This window comes from Podospora bellae-mahoneyi, chromosome 7 (genome assembly GCF_035222275.1).
Source record: "Podospora bellae-mahoneyi strain CBS 112042 chromosome 7, whole genome shotgun sequence".
NCBI classification, from domain to species: Eukaryota; Fungi; Ascomycota; class Sordariomycetes; order Sordariales; family Podosporaceae; genus Podospora; species Podospora bellae-mahoneyi.
The window spans coordinates 208,062-220,093 of NC_085886.1; the positions used below are offsets into that span (position 1 = coordinate 208,062).

The 12,032-nt window shown below is 53.3% G+C and overlaps 5 protein-coding genes across 5 annotated transcripts; 4 read left to right on the plus strand and 1 right to left on the minus strand.

Moving 5' to 3' along the window:
* Positions 1-749: 749 nt before the first annotated feature.
* Positions 750-5,007, minus strand: QC761_704370 (uncharacterized protein). The gene is made up of 5 exons (XM_062882013.1): positions 4,935-5,007; positions 1,867-4,866; positions 1,413-1,795; positions 1,104-1,359; positions 750-1,044 (listed from the first exon to the last, which is right to left on the minus strand). The coding sequence occupies exons 2-5, from the start codon at positions 2,122-2,124 to the stop codon at positions 835-837; spliced, it is 1,107 nt and encodes a 368-aa protein (XP_062727777.1). The 5' UTR covers positions 2,125-4,866; positions 4,935-5,007; the 3' UTR covers positions 750-834.
* Positions 3,591-4,865, plus strand: QC761_704360 (uncharacterized protein; the record flags this gene model as incomplete). The annotated part of the gene is made up of 1 exon (XM_062882012.1): positions 3,591-4,865. The coding sequence occupies one exon, from the start codon at positions 3,591-3,593 to the stop codon at positions 4,863-4,865; it is 1,275 nt and encodes a 424-aa protein (XP_062727778.1).
* A 139-nt stretch (positions 5,008-5,146) lies between the features above and the next one.
* QC761_704350 (uncharacterized protein) lies at positions 5,147-6,970 on the plus strand. Its single transcript, XM_062882011.1, has 2 exons — positions 5,147-6,438; positions 6,493-6,970. Exons 1-2 carry the CDS (start codon positions 5,378-5,380, stop codon positions 6,710-6,712), a joined length of 1,281 nt encoding a protein of 426 aa, XP_062727779.1. The 5' UTR covers positions 5,147-5,377; the 3' UTR covers positions 6,713-6,970.
* Positions 6,971-7,839: 869 nt separating this feature from the next.
* Positions 7,840-9,229, plus strand: QC761_704340 (uncharacterized protein; the record flags this gene model as incomplete). The annotated part of the gene is made up of 3 exons (XM_062882010.1): positions 7,840-7,923; positions 8,176-8,323; positions 8,516-9,229. The coding sequence occupies exons 1-3, from the start codon at positions 7,877-7,879 to the stop codon at positions 9,227-9,229; spliced, it is 909 nt and encodes a 302-aa protein (XP_062727780.1). The 5' UTR covers positions 7,840-7,876.
* Positions 9,230-9,731: 502 nt separating this feature from the next.
* On the plus strand, positions 9,732-11,332 carry QC761_704330 (uncharacterized protein; the record flags this gene model as incomplete). The annotated part of the gene is made up of 3 exons (XM_062882009.1): positions 9,732-10,271; positions 10,335-10,521; positions 10,596-11,332. The coding sequence occupies 3 exons, from the start codon at positions 9,732-9,734 to the stop codon at positions 10,856-10,858; spliced, it is 990 nt and encodes a 329-aa protein (XP_062727781.1). The 3' UTR covers positions 10,859-11,332.
* Positions 11,333-12,032: the final 700 nt, after the last annotated feature.

The following is a 12,032-nucleotide window of genomic DNA, read 5'->3' on the forward strand; positions in this document are numbered from 1 at the left end:
ACTAAAATCAGCAGCACATCCTCCCGGACTTGGGAGGCTCAAGTCTGACCCGTACTTTCTCAGCATGTACAGCATCTGGTACCATGCCAAGTGTGTCCGAGCGTTCACCGGCGACAAGCAAGATCAAGTGCACCCTCAACGGCTTCGAACAATCCCCAAAGCAGCTGTCAAACACTCGAACAAATGTGGACAACTACACCAGCGCCTTCAGCCAAGGTGCGCGATGTGTACGGCCCACACTGGTTCCAGTGTTCCCGGACTACGTGTTACTATTTCCACGAGGGATTCAACTCGGACCCATCGAGAAAACAGCACTATGACCGGAATGAACTCCCATTTCGATGTGACGACCAAAACGGCTGCGCGGGTGCCATCACTGGCTTTGCCTCTAGAAAGGAGCTGGACAAGCACAACAAGATCTCACATCCCGATTTCGACAGGCTTTCCACAACATTTACCAGACTGAAGAAGAAGGCCAAAACAGTAAAGGAGGAGACGCACAAGTTCCCGTGCCAGAATTGTTCCTTGAAGTTTGGCCTGAAAACAGAACTTCGGGAACACATGAGCGTACACATTCACTCGTTGCCACAACTCGAGACCAGAGAGGTGGATGCAGTACAGGCTGCAGTCAACGGCCCAGGTGTGAGGGGTTTATTCCAGCTGTCTATCAAATCATGAGGACCGACCGTAGAAGTTGGCTGTGTCTTTTGCCTGTGGACTTTGCAACAAGACGATACACGGCAAGTGGGTCAATGTTGGAAGATCATGTTTCTTTCAATTATACAGTGGTATTACACCTTGTTATCTACCTGGAACTAGAGTAAACTTGGCAGTTTACCACCACTTGCCAGGCTTGCCCTTCTTGGTGCCGTTCTTGAGAGCCTCCTGCACGCCGTAGTAGGCGGGGTGCTTGCTCCAGTCCTCAAACCAGAGGAGGGGAGCACCCTCGCCGGGGAAAACATAGGGCACCCAGCTGAAGGGGTCATAGAAATCCCAGATGGTGACACCGATGCAGCCCTTGACCTGGACGCAAGCGCCAACAGCCTATTGACATGTATAAGTATGAATGACGCCGGGAAGGGAAGATCAGGGGTTTGACATACGTTCTTGTAAGCCTCCTTCTGCTGAGCAAGGTTGGTGGCGTTGGCGGGCACCTGCAGGCGAATGTCCAACTCGGTAAGGGCAACCTCAACGCCGAGCTTGGTGAAGCCCTTGATGGCGTCAATGTGCTGGTCAAGAGTAGGGGCCTGCTCGGCAATCAAGTGAGCCTGGAGGCCAACACCGTCGATTCTGATCTTGGCCTTCTGGAGCATCTTGACAATGCGCTGGGTGCCCTCAGTCTTGGCATGGGGCCACTCCCTGTGGGTGTATTAGCGTCAGGCATCAAGCTGGTCGTGAGAAATCAATCTTACAAGTTGTAATCGTTGTAGTACAGCTTGGCCTTGGGGTCGACCTTGGCAGCGGTCGCGAAAGCGAGCTTGATGTACTCCTCGCCCAGGACGTTGTAGAAGACGGACTTGCGGTAGCTCCCATCCTCCTCGAGCGCCTCGTTCACAACATCCCAAGCGTAGCACTGACCCTTCCAGGCCTTCGCAACGCGCGTGACGTGGTTGACGATAACAGCGCGGAGCTCGTCCTTGGTCCAGTCGGTCTTGGCCTCAACCCAGGGGGCGAGCTGAGAGTGCCAGACGAGGGCGTGGCAGCGGAGATATTTGCCGTGCTTCTTCGCGAGGGAGGTAACAATGTTGCCCTCGGTATAGTTGAAGACGCCCTGCTGTGGTTCAGTGAAGAGCCACTGTTGGTTGAGAGTATGTTAGCTACCACTCATGTTGCATGGCGACTCGCATAACGGATGCAAGACTGTACCTTTTGTCCGTTGGTAGGCGTGGTCTGGCCGAACTCGTCCGACTTCCACATGATCTGGTCATACTTGGGATACTGAGCCTCATAGCCAGCCCGCTCACGGAAACCGGGCGAGTCGGTGGCAGCACCAAAGTACTTCAGACCGGCCTCTTTGGCGTAGGTGTTGAGACCCTTCTCCTTGTGGCCGTGGCCGGGAGTGGGGGTGGCAACTGCGAGAGGCAGTGCTGAGAGGAGGAGCGAGGCAGCTGTCGGGAGATGCATCTTGTCTGGGGTGGCGGTCCTTGGGGAGAGAAAGGATGGAGGAGAAGAAAGACAGTCGAGATGGCCTGGGTCACGATGCCTTTTTATGCACGGATGTCAAGTCGTCATGCCATGGTGATGGGCCGTGATGGTGGTCCACCATGCTGCCCTCCACCAGACCATCAATGGAACTCTGGACATCGATCCGAGTGCTATGGTCCCTGGCGGGTTCGACCGATACAACCTCGCCTCCCCTCTACCGGGAACGCGTTCCACAGAGCATGAGGGAAGCATCAAGATGTTACCTAACGCAGCCCATACGGCACTTCGGGGCTGCCCTCCGAACCGGGCTCCTGGGGTCTGGGCTCCGGGGATCAAGTCATTTCGGGCTCGTGTTCATCATTCAGCCGGCCGAGACTGGTGAAGGCACAGTTCACCACGGTCATGATTTCCATGAGAAGCGAACGGGTATGGTCGGATTGTCACTGGCTTCCGATGCTAGCGCCCCAATGACCACGGTTGAGCGGCCGGATAAATGCGAGGTGCAGCGGTTCGTGAATTTTGCCGTTGAAACGGCAGCCCTTGGCAGACCGGTGGATGGCGCCGGGGCGACGGGAAACATGTTTATTTCCACGTTGGCGGTGCGATGGGTTGCGATGAACACTCTATCGTGCTCTTGGCCTGCTCGGATGGATAATTAAAACTGCAGGAACATGTGCTAAGAATACCACTCACACCAGAGGAGAGCCTCGTTCAGTCGTTCATGCCTTGAAGATTGGCGAGATGGGAAACCAGCACCACCATGGTATTCGTAAACTTTTGTTGTTCAGGGCCGGGGGTCAGCTCACGATCCCCTCATTGCAACCTTGGCTTTCTGGGCAAAAGGCGGAGACCCCGGAGCCCCCCAGCCGGGGAAGCTGCGCTAAAAGTTGGAGAAGGTGGCATTCCCCAACATCCACCCGGCGATGTGGGGATTCACGAAAACGGGAGTCTCGGTGAGAGGTTCGGTGTGTGAAGCCGGAATTCATGCACAACGTGAGGTTATCGTTATCTTATCGATCTTATCGATAATTCGAAGCCAAGTCCAGAGACCCTAACCCTGGGCCATCTTCAGCCAGCGCAATGACATCATGGGGGTGGTGATGTCATGGCTCCAATTGAGACCAAGGAGTTTGCCAGCCAATCAGGGCAGGCAATGCCTCCGCGTCGACGCCTTTCCACTGAGAACGTCATGATCTGAGTTCGCGCCGGTTGCAGGCGGTACAGAATCAGGTGTCTGCCGGCTCTGTTTCCCCTTTTAAAAAGTTTCCTTGTGCTTTCTCTGGACTCTCAACCGTACCAAAGCAACATCGACTCTCACCAAAATATCAACACCACAACTTTCCATCCGTCACCGACAGTAAAGCAATTTGGCTCCTGTCATCCATCCCTATACTACCAGTACACCACACATCCCCTGAAGCCGCAAACGAGCAAAAAACACCGCCATGTCGTCCAGACTTCCTGCCCGCATCGTACCCCGCGCGACTCGCGTGGCTCGCACCACCAAATCCACCCCTCGTCGTTTCCAGTCCACAGCTTCTTCCACCACACAAGCCGCAGCCAATGCCGCCCCCAGCGGGACAGGTCACTTCGCTTCCGGCGTTGCTGGCGGTATCGCCGGCGCTGCCCTCCTCTATGGAATTTACACCATGACCCCATCGGGCAAGATGATGAAGACGATGAACGCAACCGTCAAGGAGACCAACAAGAAGTATGAACAGCTCGCCGCCACCCTCAAGAACAAGACTCCCTCCACCGATGAGGCTCTCGGCAAGGTCAAGGAGGTCTGCTACTCGTATGCTGGCTGGGTACCAGGAGGCCGCCAGTATGTCGATGTTGCCTTCAAGGATATTGAAGACATTCGGGACGCGAACAAGGAAGAGGTTGACAAGCTCGTCGCCGAGACATACAGGGAGTTTCAGAGCATCACGGCTGCCGGCCTGACTCTCGAGGCCGCTTCCCGCAGCTGGGAGGCCCTGCAAAAGCTGAGCCAGAGAATTGCCAACCTCAGCGCGAATGCTTCGGAGCAACTGCTCGATAACCACCCTCAGCTCAAGGAGAAGTTTGGCGGCTCCTTCGACACCCTGAAGCAGATGGGCTCTCAGTATGGACCAGAGGCCAAGAAGGTCGTGGACGACACATGGAAGCAAGTGAACGACATCATCAAGGGTGGCTTCACCGCCGAGAATGCCGACAAGGTGCGGAAGTTGGTCGAGGAGAAGACACAGCAGGTGCGCAAGATGGGTGACCAGGTCTGGGACAAGGGCTTGGAAACCGCCAAGCCTTATCTTGACAAGAGCCCTGCGGTCAAAGACCTGATCAACAATAACAAGGACATCCTCAAGCAAGGAAATGCCTCGGAGCTCTTTTCCAAAATCAAGAGCATGTCCGAGAGCGGTGACTCGAGCAAGCTGGAAGACTATGTGAAGCAGGCCGTCAAGAAGGCCAAGGAGTCTGGGGACACGGGCAAGAGCTGGACCAGTTCTATTGTGGGAGGAAGCACTGGTTTCGGTGTGCTGAGCCAGTTCCTTGGTTTGTCATCCGAGGGCGTAACACAGAAGGTCAAGGACAACATTGGTGTCTTGTCCGAGGTGTATAAGAAGCATTCGGACGAGGGTCAAAAGCTGTTGGAGGAGACACAGGAGGACTTGCGTAAGCTGTTGGAGGAGAAGGCGAAGAAGGCCCAAAAGATTGCCGATGCTGCTGCCAAGGGGCAATGAGCTGGTCTCAGCTTCTCAGTTAGCATGGATATCGGAGAGGACTTGAGTTGTATGATAGCATGAACTTGCATTGCGTTGGTACCATCACAGCCCGTAATAGTATTACCATTATAAGCTGAACATGTTGTCTTGAGGGGAAGTGATAGTCCTGGTGGCATCTGTAGGTACCTAGGGGCACATCCAGGTGTGAAGAAAACGGGGAAACGAGGGGGGTCTGGTTGGTCAGAATGTACGGGATGCCCCGCGGTACCCGGACCTTCTGCTCCATCCTTCGTCCATCCTTTAGGTCCAGCTCCCCGCATTACATTCTTTCATTAAAGTGCACATTGAAAGCCGGCAGCGGCCCCACCTTCCCGCCAAGCATCTGCTCCAGAGTGTAGACATCATGACGACGTGCCTGCGCCAGGCAAAGCTCAACGCCTCTTGATCGCTGTGCTTTGCTGTGATTTGTTCGATTCGATAGCTAAATTTCGATTGATTCGTATCCAGCAGATCCCGAACCATTCACCGAGATGCCGTACCATCCTTCGTCCCCGACGCCGATGACCACGGGGGTGCCGGGAGCCATCGTGGCCATGACCGGTCAGGCTGGCTTCTCCCAGCCCAAGAAGCGATACATCGACGTCCCCTCGGAGGACCTCCTCGACGTCAGCGAGACCAGCAGCTACCTGATGGGTGCGCTCGAAGACATCATCGTCAACTTCCCTCCTCGAAGCCGATACCCGCACGAAGCTCTGCAGGGCCTCTGGTCTGGCCCCACGGGCATCGCGTACCTCCTGCTTCAGGTCAGCGCCAGACTCCCGGATTTGATCGTATCCGGTCAGCCGGCCTTGCACTGGGCTCAGTGCTATATTGCTGGGTCTAGGGGACACAACTTGCGGTTGGGGAGCCACGGTTGCGGGGTGTCGGATGAGAGACTGGCATTTGAAGCTGTCAGAGCTGCCCTGACAAAGGATCTCAGCCACGTCAGGGACTTTGTTGCGACAGTGGAGCAGGTCGCCGAAGTGGCCGAATTTCCAGACGAAAACCTGTATGGGAGGGGAGGGACGTTGTATCTGCTGAGAATGGTGAAGCATTGGGTCGGTGCTGATAAGTGCGGCAAGATTATTGACCCTGCTATGGCTGAGATTGCCAACACCATCCTGAATAACGGGCTGGGGTCACCAGGGAAGAACGGAAGTCCCCGTGAAGATGGACGAGCAAAATGGAGCTGGCACGGAACACGGTACTTGGGAGCAGTGCATGGAGACATTGGCATCATTACTCAAGTGGTGCTCTCCATGCCAAATTTGGCAGACAGGGTGGAGAGGGTGCTGGAGAAGTTGTTGATGATGCAGCAGCACGATGGGAACTGGCCCAGCAGTGAAGGCCATACGAGCCCTGGGAAAGGTTTGGTTCAATTTTGCCACGGCGCGCCAGGGTTCGTGATATCGCTTTGCTCTTTGCGGCCATATTTCCCACGACTACAGGACAAGATCGACGGAGCGCTCAAAAGGGCAAGGCAATGTATCTGGACGCAGGGGTTGTTGAAAAAGGAGCCGAACTTGTGCCATGGAATATTTGGCAATGCTTTGTACGTGGTCTCAGTAACAGGAAATAAGCTAAACAAAGAAGCTGACACGAGCAGATGTTTTCCGCCCGGCCCACAGCGACAGCACTTTCTGGCAGTCGCTACACCTGAGAATGTGGCCCACATGAAGTGCTCAGATACAACCGGCACGGTATTCGAAAGGGCTGATTACGGACGATCATACTCAACCTTGACCAGCTACGCTCCCTGCGCGGTTTGGACCTGGCTAGTCGCGCGGGAACCAGACCCTATCATGTTGGGGTATAACGATGTCTAGGGTCATTATATGGGCGAGGTTGGATGTTGGTTGGGTATTTTTCATGTTTCATCAGTAATGTGTACCTCGCAATATTCGATGCCTCCACCTCCTTGGCCAGCCGTTCCCTCATCACCCATAATTCCTTCTACTCTCTTCTCGATGCTGGATAACTCGAAGATGACAACCTTCTCTTGCGACAGTTTCTCCTTATCGGTATTTCGTTCAGTTCTTGTCGTTCATAGCGTTTTTGTGGCTCTTGCTCATTTGGTGTCAGTTAGTTGGAGAATAGACGACGAGTTGAGAACGTGACTCACCATGTTACGAGATCTGTGTTGCTCTCTGAGTTGTTACAAATACCTTGGGTATCGATGTTACTGGCTCGACCTTCGCGCTTGAATTGCGTGCCAAGCCAAGGAGACAATGGCGATAGCAGCAAGGACAGAGAACATGATAATAACTGGGAGGTGAAAGACGACCATCGTAGCTATGACAGAACCATGTGACAAGGGGTGTTGGTGTGGCGAAGAGGTGAATCGAAGAGGGCTGAGTCCAGAAAAGGTTCAGAGGAAACCAACATCGGCATGCTTAGTCCGGGAAGGAAAAGAGATTTTAACCCCAGGTACTCGAATAGGCCTGGAGGAAAGGAACTTTGGGTAGATAACTTTGCTTGGATGCCCCTGATATTCTTTCTCCGCTTCCAGTCCCATCCCTCATGTTATCACCGTCAACAAACATATCTCTGTCAATCAGGTACCCAACATTTGTGTAGTTTGAAAGAGACTATAATTGGGCTTCGCTAGAACTTCTGGTAGAAACTCGACATCTCGCATTCCTCGTAAAGTTACCCCTGAGGCTCAAGTTAAGCCCCTGACTATTCATCCTGTATATGCATGACAGTTCTCAGCAAGGGTTCCAGGTAACCAAGACACTGTTGGAACATAATCCTTTGGTGTTGCATCACCGGCATCTGCCGAACACGCGTGTTGGCTGACACCAGATATCAAGAAGCAGGGCCCAACAGTGGCAGTAGGAGTGAATCCCGGTAGAGATGTGGGGGCTCAATGTGCTGTGCCACCCTTGCTCAAGCTTTTAAAGCTGCGGTGTGTATGGAGTCAATCTCCCAAGACCTCGCACAAGTGTGTTCCATCGTCTCTAGCGCAAGTTTTCCCGATACGAGATACGATGCGGCGCCGGGGCCACACCAAATCCCGGCGTGGCTGTGTGCAATGGTAAGGACAACGCCACTTGTCGATTTTTGACGATGGACAATTACCTAACTGAAGGCTGGGACTAGTAAATTGCGGCATGTGAAGGTGAGTGTCTGGTAACTTCTCAGCGAATTTTCGTTGATGAGAATGATGAATTAACCTCGATCGGTCTTCGAAGTGTGACGAAGGCCGTCCAGCATGCTCACTTTGTACCGTTTCGGCAAGGCAATGCAGCTTCATATTCGAAGCCCCGGCAGATAGCCCTTCTTCAAGTTCGTTGTCTCGACGTCGCAGTCTCGCCGGGATTTCAACGTCCAGTGTCACCCCCCGGGAGACCTCCACACTTCTGTCTGATACAAGCCGGGCCTTATGCAGCCCAGCCCCCGAGGGGTTGCTCAATCTCCGTCATATTTACCTCTTGGTTCACCTGACATCCTCAAAGGACATCTTCGACTTCGGGGCCACCCCTCATCGGGCGTCCGAGAATTCAGCAGCTCTCGCTCTGGCCTTGCAAAAGGGTCTTCAGGACACCTATCTCCTCTAGCAACTCCTTGCCTTTTCAGCTCGCCACCTTGCCTGCCTACATCCTTCTCAATCAGAAACCTACCTCGAGCAAGCCATAGCTCTGCAGACGCATGGCGTCTCTCTGTTCAACGTTGCCCAGCTATCCCAAGTCGACCGGTCCAACTGCGTGAGCTTTCTCATCTACTCTGGCATCCTCGGACATCACCTATTGGCTGATGCTCTCTCTTTCCGAGATCAACCGATCGATGAGTTCCTCGCCGAGTACGCCTGGTGTGCGCGCCTTCATCGTGGAGTGAGGACGATAGCTGCATCATCCTGGCCTCTGCTGATGGAGTCGGAGCTCACTGGGATGCTGTCTTGGAGTCAGGAGTATTTGCTTCGAAAACCGACTGGGCAGGAGTGCTCTCGAATCAGAGTGATGGTTGCCGCATCAGCATCGTTGACCGGGGGCGAAAGACAGGCGTGCATGGAGGCGATCAATTTCCTTCAGGTTGGGTTCGATTCAGTACTGTCTGCCGACTGGGAGGAGCTTGGGAAAGAGGCCGGAAGCAAGGGGAACAAGCACCAGATGACTTACTCGTGGTCTGTGGTGGTGGCCCCCGAGTTCATGGCGTTGTTGGTGGACAAGCGACCCGAGTCGCTGGTGGTGTTGGGTTATTTTTGTGTGCTGCTGCATTATGCGAGGGAGACTTGGCAGATAAGAGACGCGGGAAGGTATGTTTTCGAGATGGTCGAGCAGTGTCTTGGTGAGGCTTGGAGGTGTTGGCTTGACTGGCCTCGAAGGATGATTGCAAGCGATTAGCCGCCATCGTGATTGACAGAATGCGGAAGCGCAGATTGTGTCAGCATCTTTTGGGTTCTAGGCAACTGCATGGTTCGACTGCTGCAGTTCTTGTGGTAATTGTTGTCTGCTGAGCAAGACTGGATGTAACTGTTGTTAACTCCGAAGATGCCATCCAAAGATCGCCGCATCCTGCACGGCAGGTGGTAGCCGCCATGACCCCGCTGTCAGCAACTCATTAGTAATGAAAGCAAGCAACTACCAATGAGCCGATTTGTCATTTGGGAAGAGAATAACAAAAAAAAGTACCATGCACTGTCTTCTCTGGTGCGTGATCACAAGTTGTCGATAGATGGGAATAGCCACCTTGGACACTCGCAGACTTGGCCTCATTGATATAAAGAGGACATATATCGACAGTTAAGTCGAACTGATCTCATCATCACACGCTGTCAACATCAGCTTTTTTTTGCCGATATATTCATTCACTCGAAGCTTCATTCGCACCATTTCCCCAATCACCATGGCACCTCAATACAACGCCGAAACGACCGGCTCCGAATTGGTCACCGAATTTGCCGCCCAGATCAAAGGCAAGGTTATTCTCACTACTGGCGTCTCGCCCAAATCTTTGGGGGCACAATTCGTTCAGCTTATCGCGGAAGCTGAACCCGCTCTTCTCATCTTGACCGGCCGCAATACGACCAAGTCGCAACAGACTGCCGAGGTCGTTGCCAAGGCTCACCCCAATGTCAAGACACGGGTTTTGAAGCTGGACCTGGGCTCCCTGGCCTCAGTCCGGGAGGGTGCTGCCGAGGTCAATTCCTGGGACGACGTGCCGCACATCGATGTCCTTGTCAACAATGCCGGAATCATGGCTGTTCCATTCGCACTGACTGCAGATGGTTATGAAAGTCAATACGCTACCAATCATCTGGGCCACTTTTTGTTTACCAACCTGATCATTGATAAGCTCCTCAAGAGCAGCGAACCCAGACTTGTCAGCGTGAGCAGTGATGCCCATCGTTTCAGTCCTGTCAGGTTTGACGACAATGACTTCCATGTGAGTGCTTCCCACCAGAAGTCGAAAAGCGGACCGGCATGCTAAGGTATCTATGCTCGACAGCGTGGCGAGAACTACAACAAGTGGATTGCATACGGCCAAGCCAAAACAGCCAACATGCTCATGGCTTTATCGTTTGCCGAGAAGTTGGGAAAGAAGGGGCTGGTAGCTGTGAGCTTGCACCCTGGCGTCATCGGTACCAACCTGGGAGATGCTGTCGATTGGACGGGCGGTGATGTTGCCTTGTTGAGTATGTCTTCTCGGTTGTCTCTGAGCGGTGTATTGAGCCAAAATCAAAATCAAAGCTAACCATGGAAAAATCAGATTCTGTTGATAAGACCTTGGGAAACCGGGAAGCATGGGAGGACGGTCTGAAGTGGAAGACACATGATCAGGGCGTGGCCACCCATGTCTTTGCTGCCTTCCACCCCAGCTTGAAAGACCACAACGGTGCTTACCTTCAGGACGCGCATGTTGCCGATCCCTGGACCGAGACCGTGAAGCCCTGGGGCACAAGCCCGGTGGAGGCTGAGAGGCTTTGGAAGCTGAGCGAGAAGCAAGTCGGACAGGAGTTCACATACAACTGAAGTTGGTATGGGGCCTCCACGGCCTCCAACAGTAGGCAGTCGAACAGAAGCGGTTGGAACGTGATGCCGGAGATAATTTAGGTTGAATGTAACCTCGGTGACAGGGTGGGCAACAGAAGGAGCTGAATAAATGCCCATAGTAGGATAATGATCAGCTTCTGTGGCGACGTCAGACTATATGGTATGCTATAGAGTTGGTGAGTTCGGCCTGTTTCCTTTCTAGAATCAAGAAGTTCTGCTATGGAAAGCTAGAATCCTCCCCTGGATGCATCCTTTCTTGCGCGCCAAACGGGCGTCGACTTCCTCTTCAGGAGGTGATTGAGTGTGCCGAGCAGTACCTGGACAGGTTTTGTTCCTGCCACAAGGTAGCAGAGCGACGTCAACTCTTTCCTATTCATCAATGCGGGCTGCAGGGTTGGCCACAGGTTTGATCGTGCCTTACATTTTTAAATGAAGTGTTCCAGATGTTACCTCTGTGTTGAGATTTTTGCCTTGGGCGTCCCATTTCGCCCCCGTTATCCACCCCTGCCTGACACGTCCCAGCCCGTACTACGTTTACATCCAGGAGAATCACCGTTACTGCCTACCGGATAAAGTGTGGACCACTCATCATCGACGTGTACATTTCCCCTTCAGTCGATATTCCTTTGGCTATCAAACACTCTCAGAGATAACCGATCAATGTCCTGGTGTGCCAGGCTTTTCTATTGATCGGTATATAGTGAGCAGCCAGTAAAATATCGGAGGTTAATTGCTTCTGTTGTTGTGGCGAGCTTGTAACCTGATCCAGGCACAAGTGACGTCGATCGCCAAGACCTTATATTCTGGAACCGAACTTTCTCAGTGATACCCCGGGGCTTATGCTGTGCGTCATTACTGCCATCTGCACCACCGTTGTGTTTCGGGGACTGGGTTCCTATACCTGGACCCGACATCAATGCAGGCGAGCTTACAGCCGGACGATTTAGTTGGATACTGGTGGGTACCATTCCTCCTTCTATCCTTTCCACCATGTGCTTGCGGACGGCACATCCAGATTCCCGGATGATGTCGTGATTCTATTGCAGAAAAGGGGTTCTCTTGTGGCACAGGCTGCCTCTCGATTATCTCGGCGTTTGTAAACATCACTTATCGAGCAGTTTTGCAAGCTTCTCTCGCCACTCCAAGCCACTTG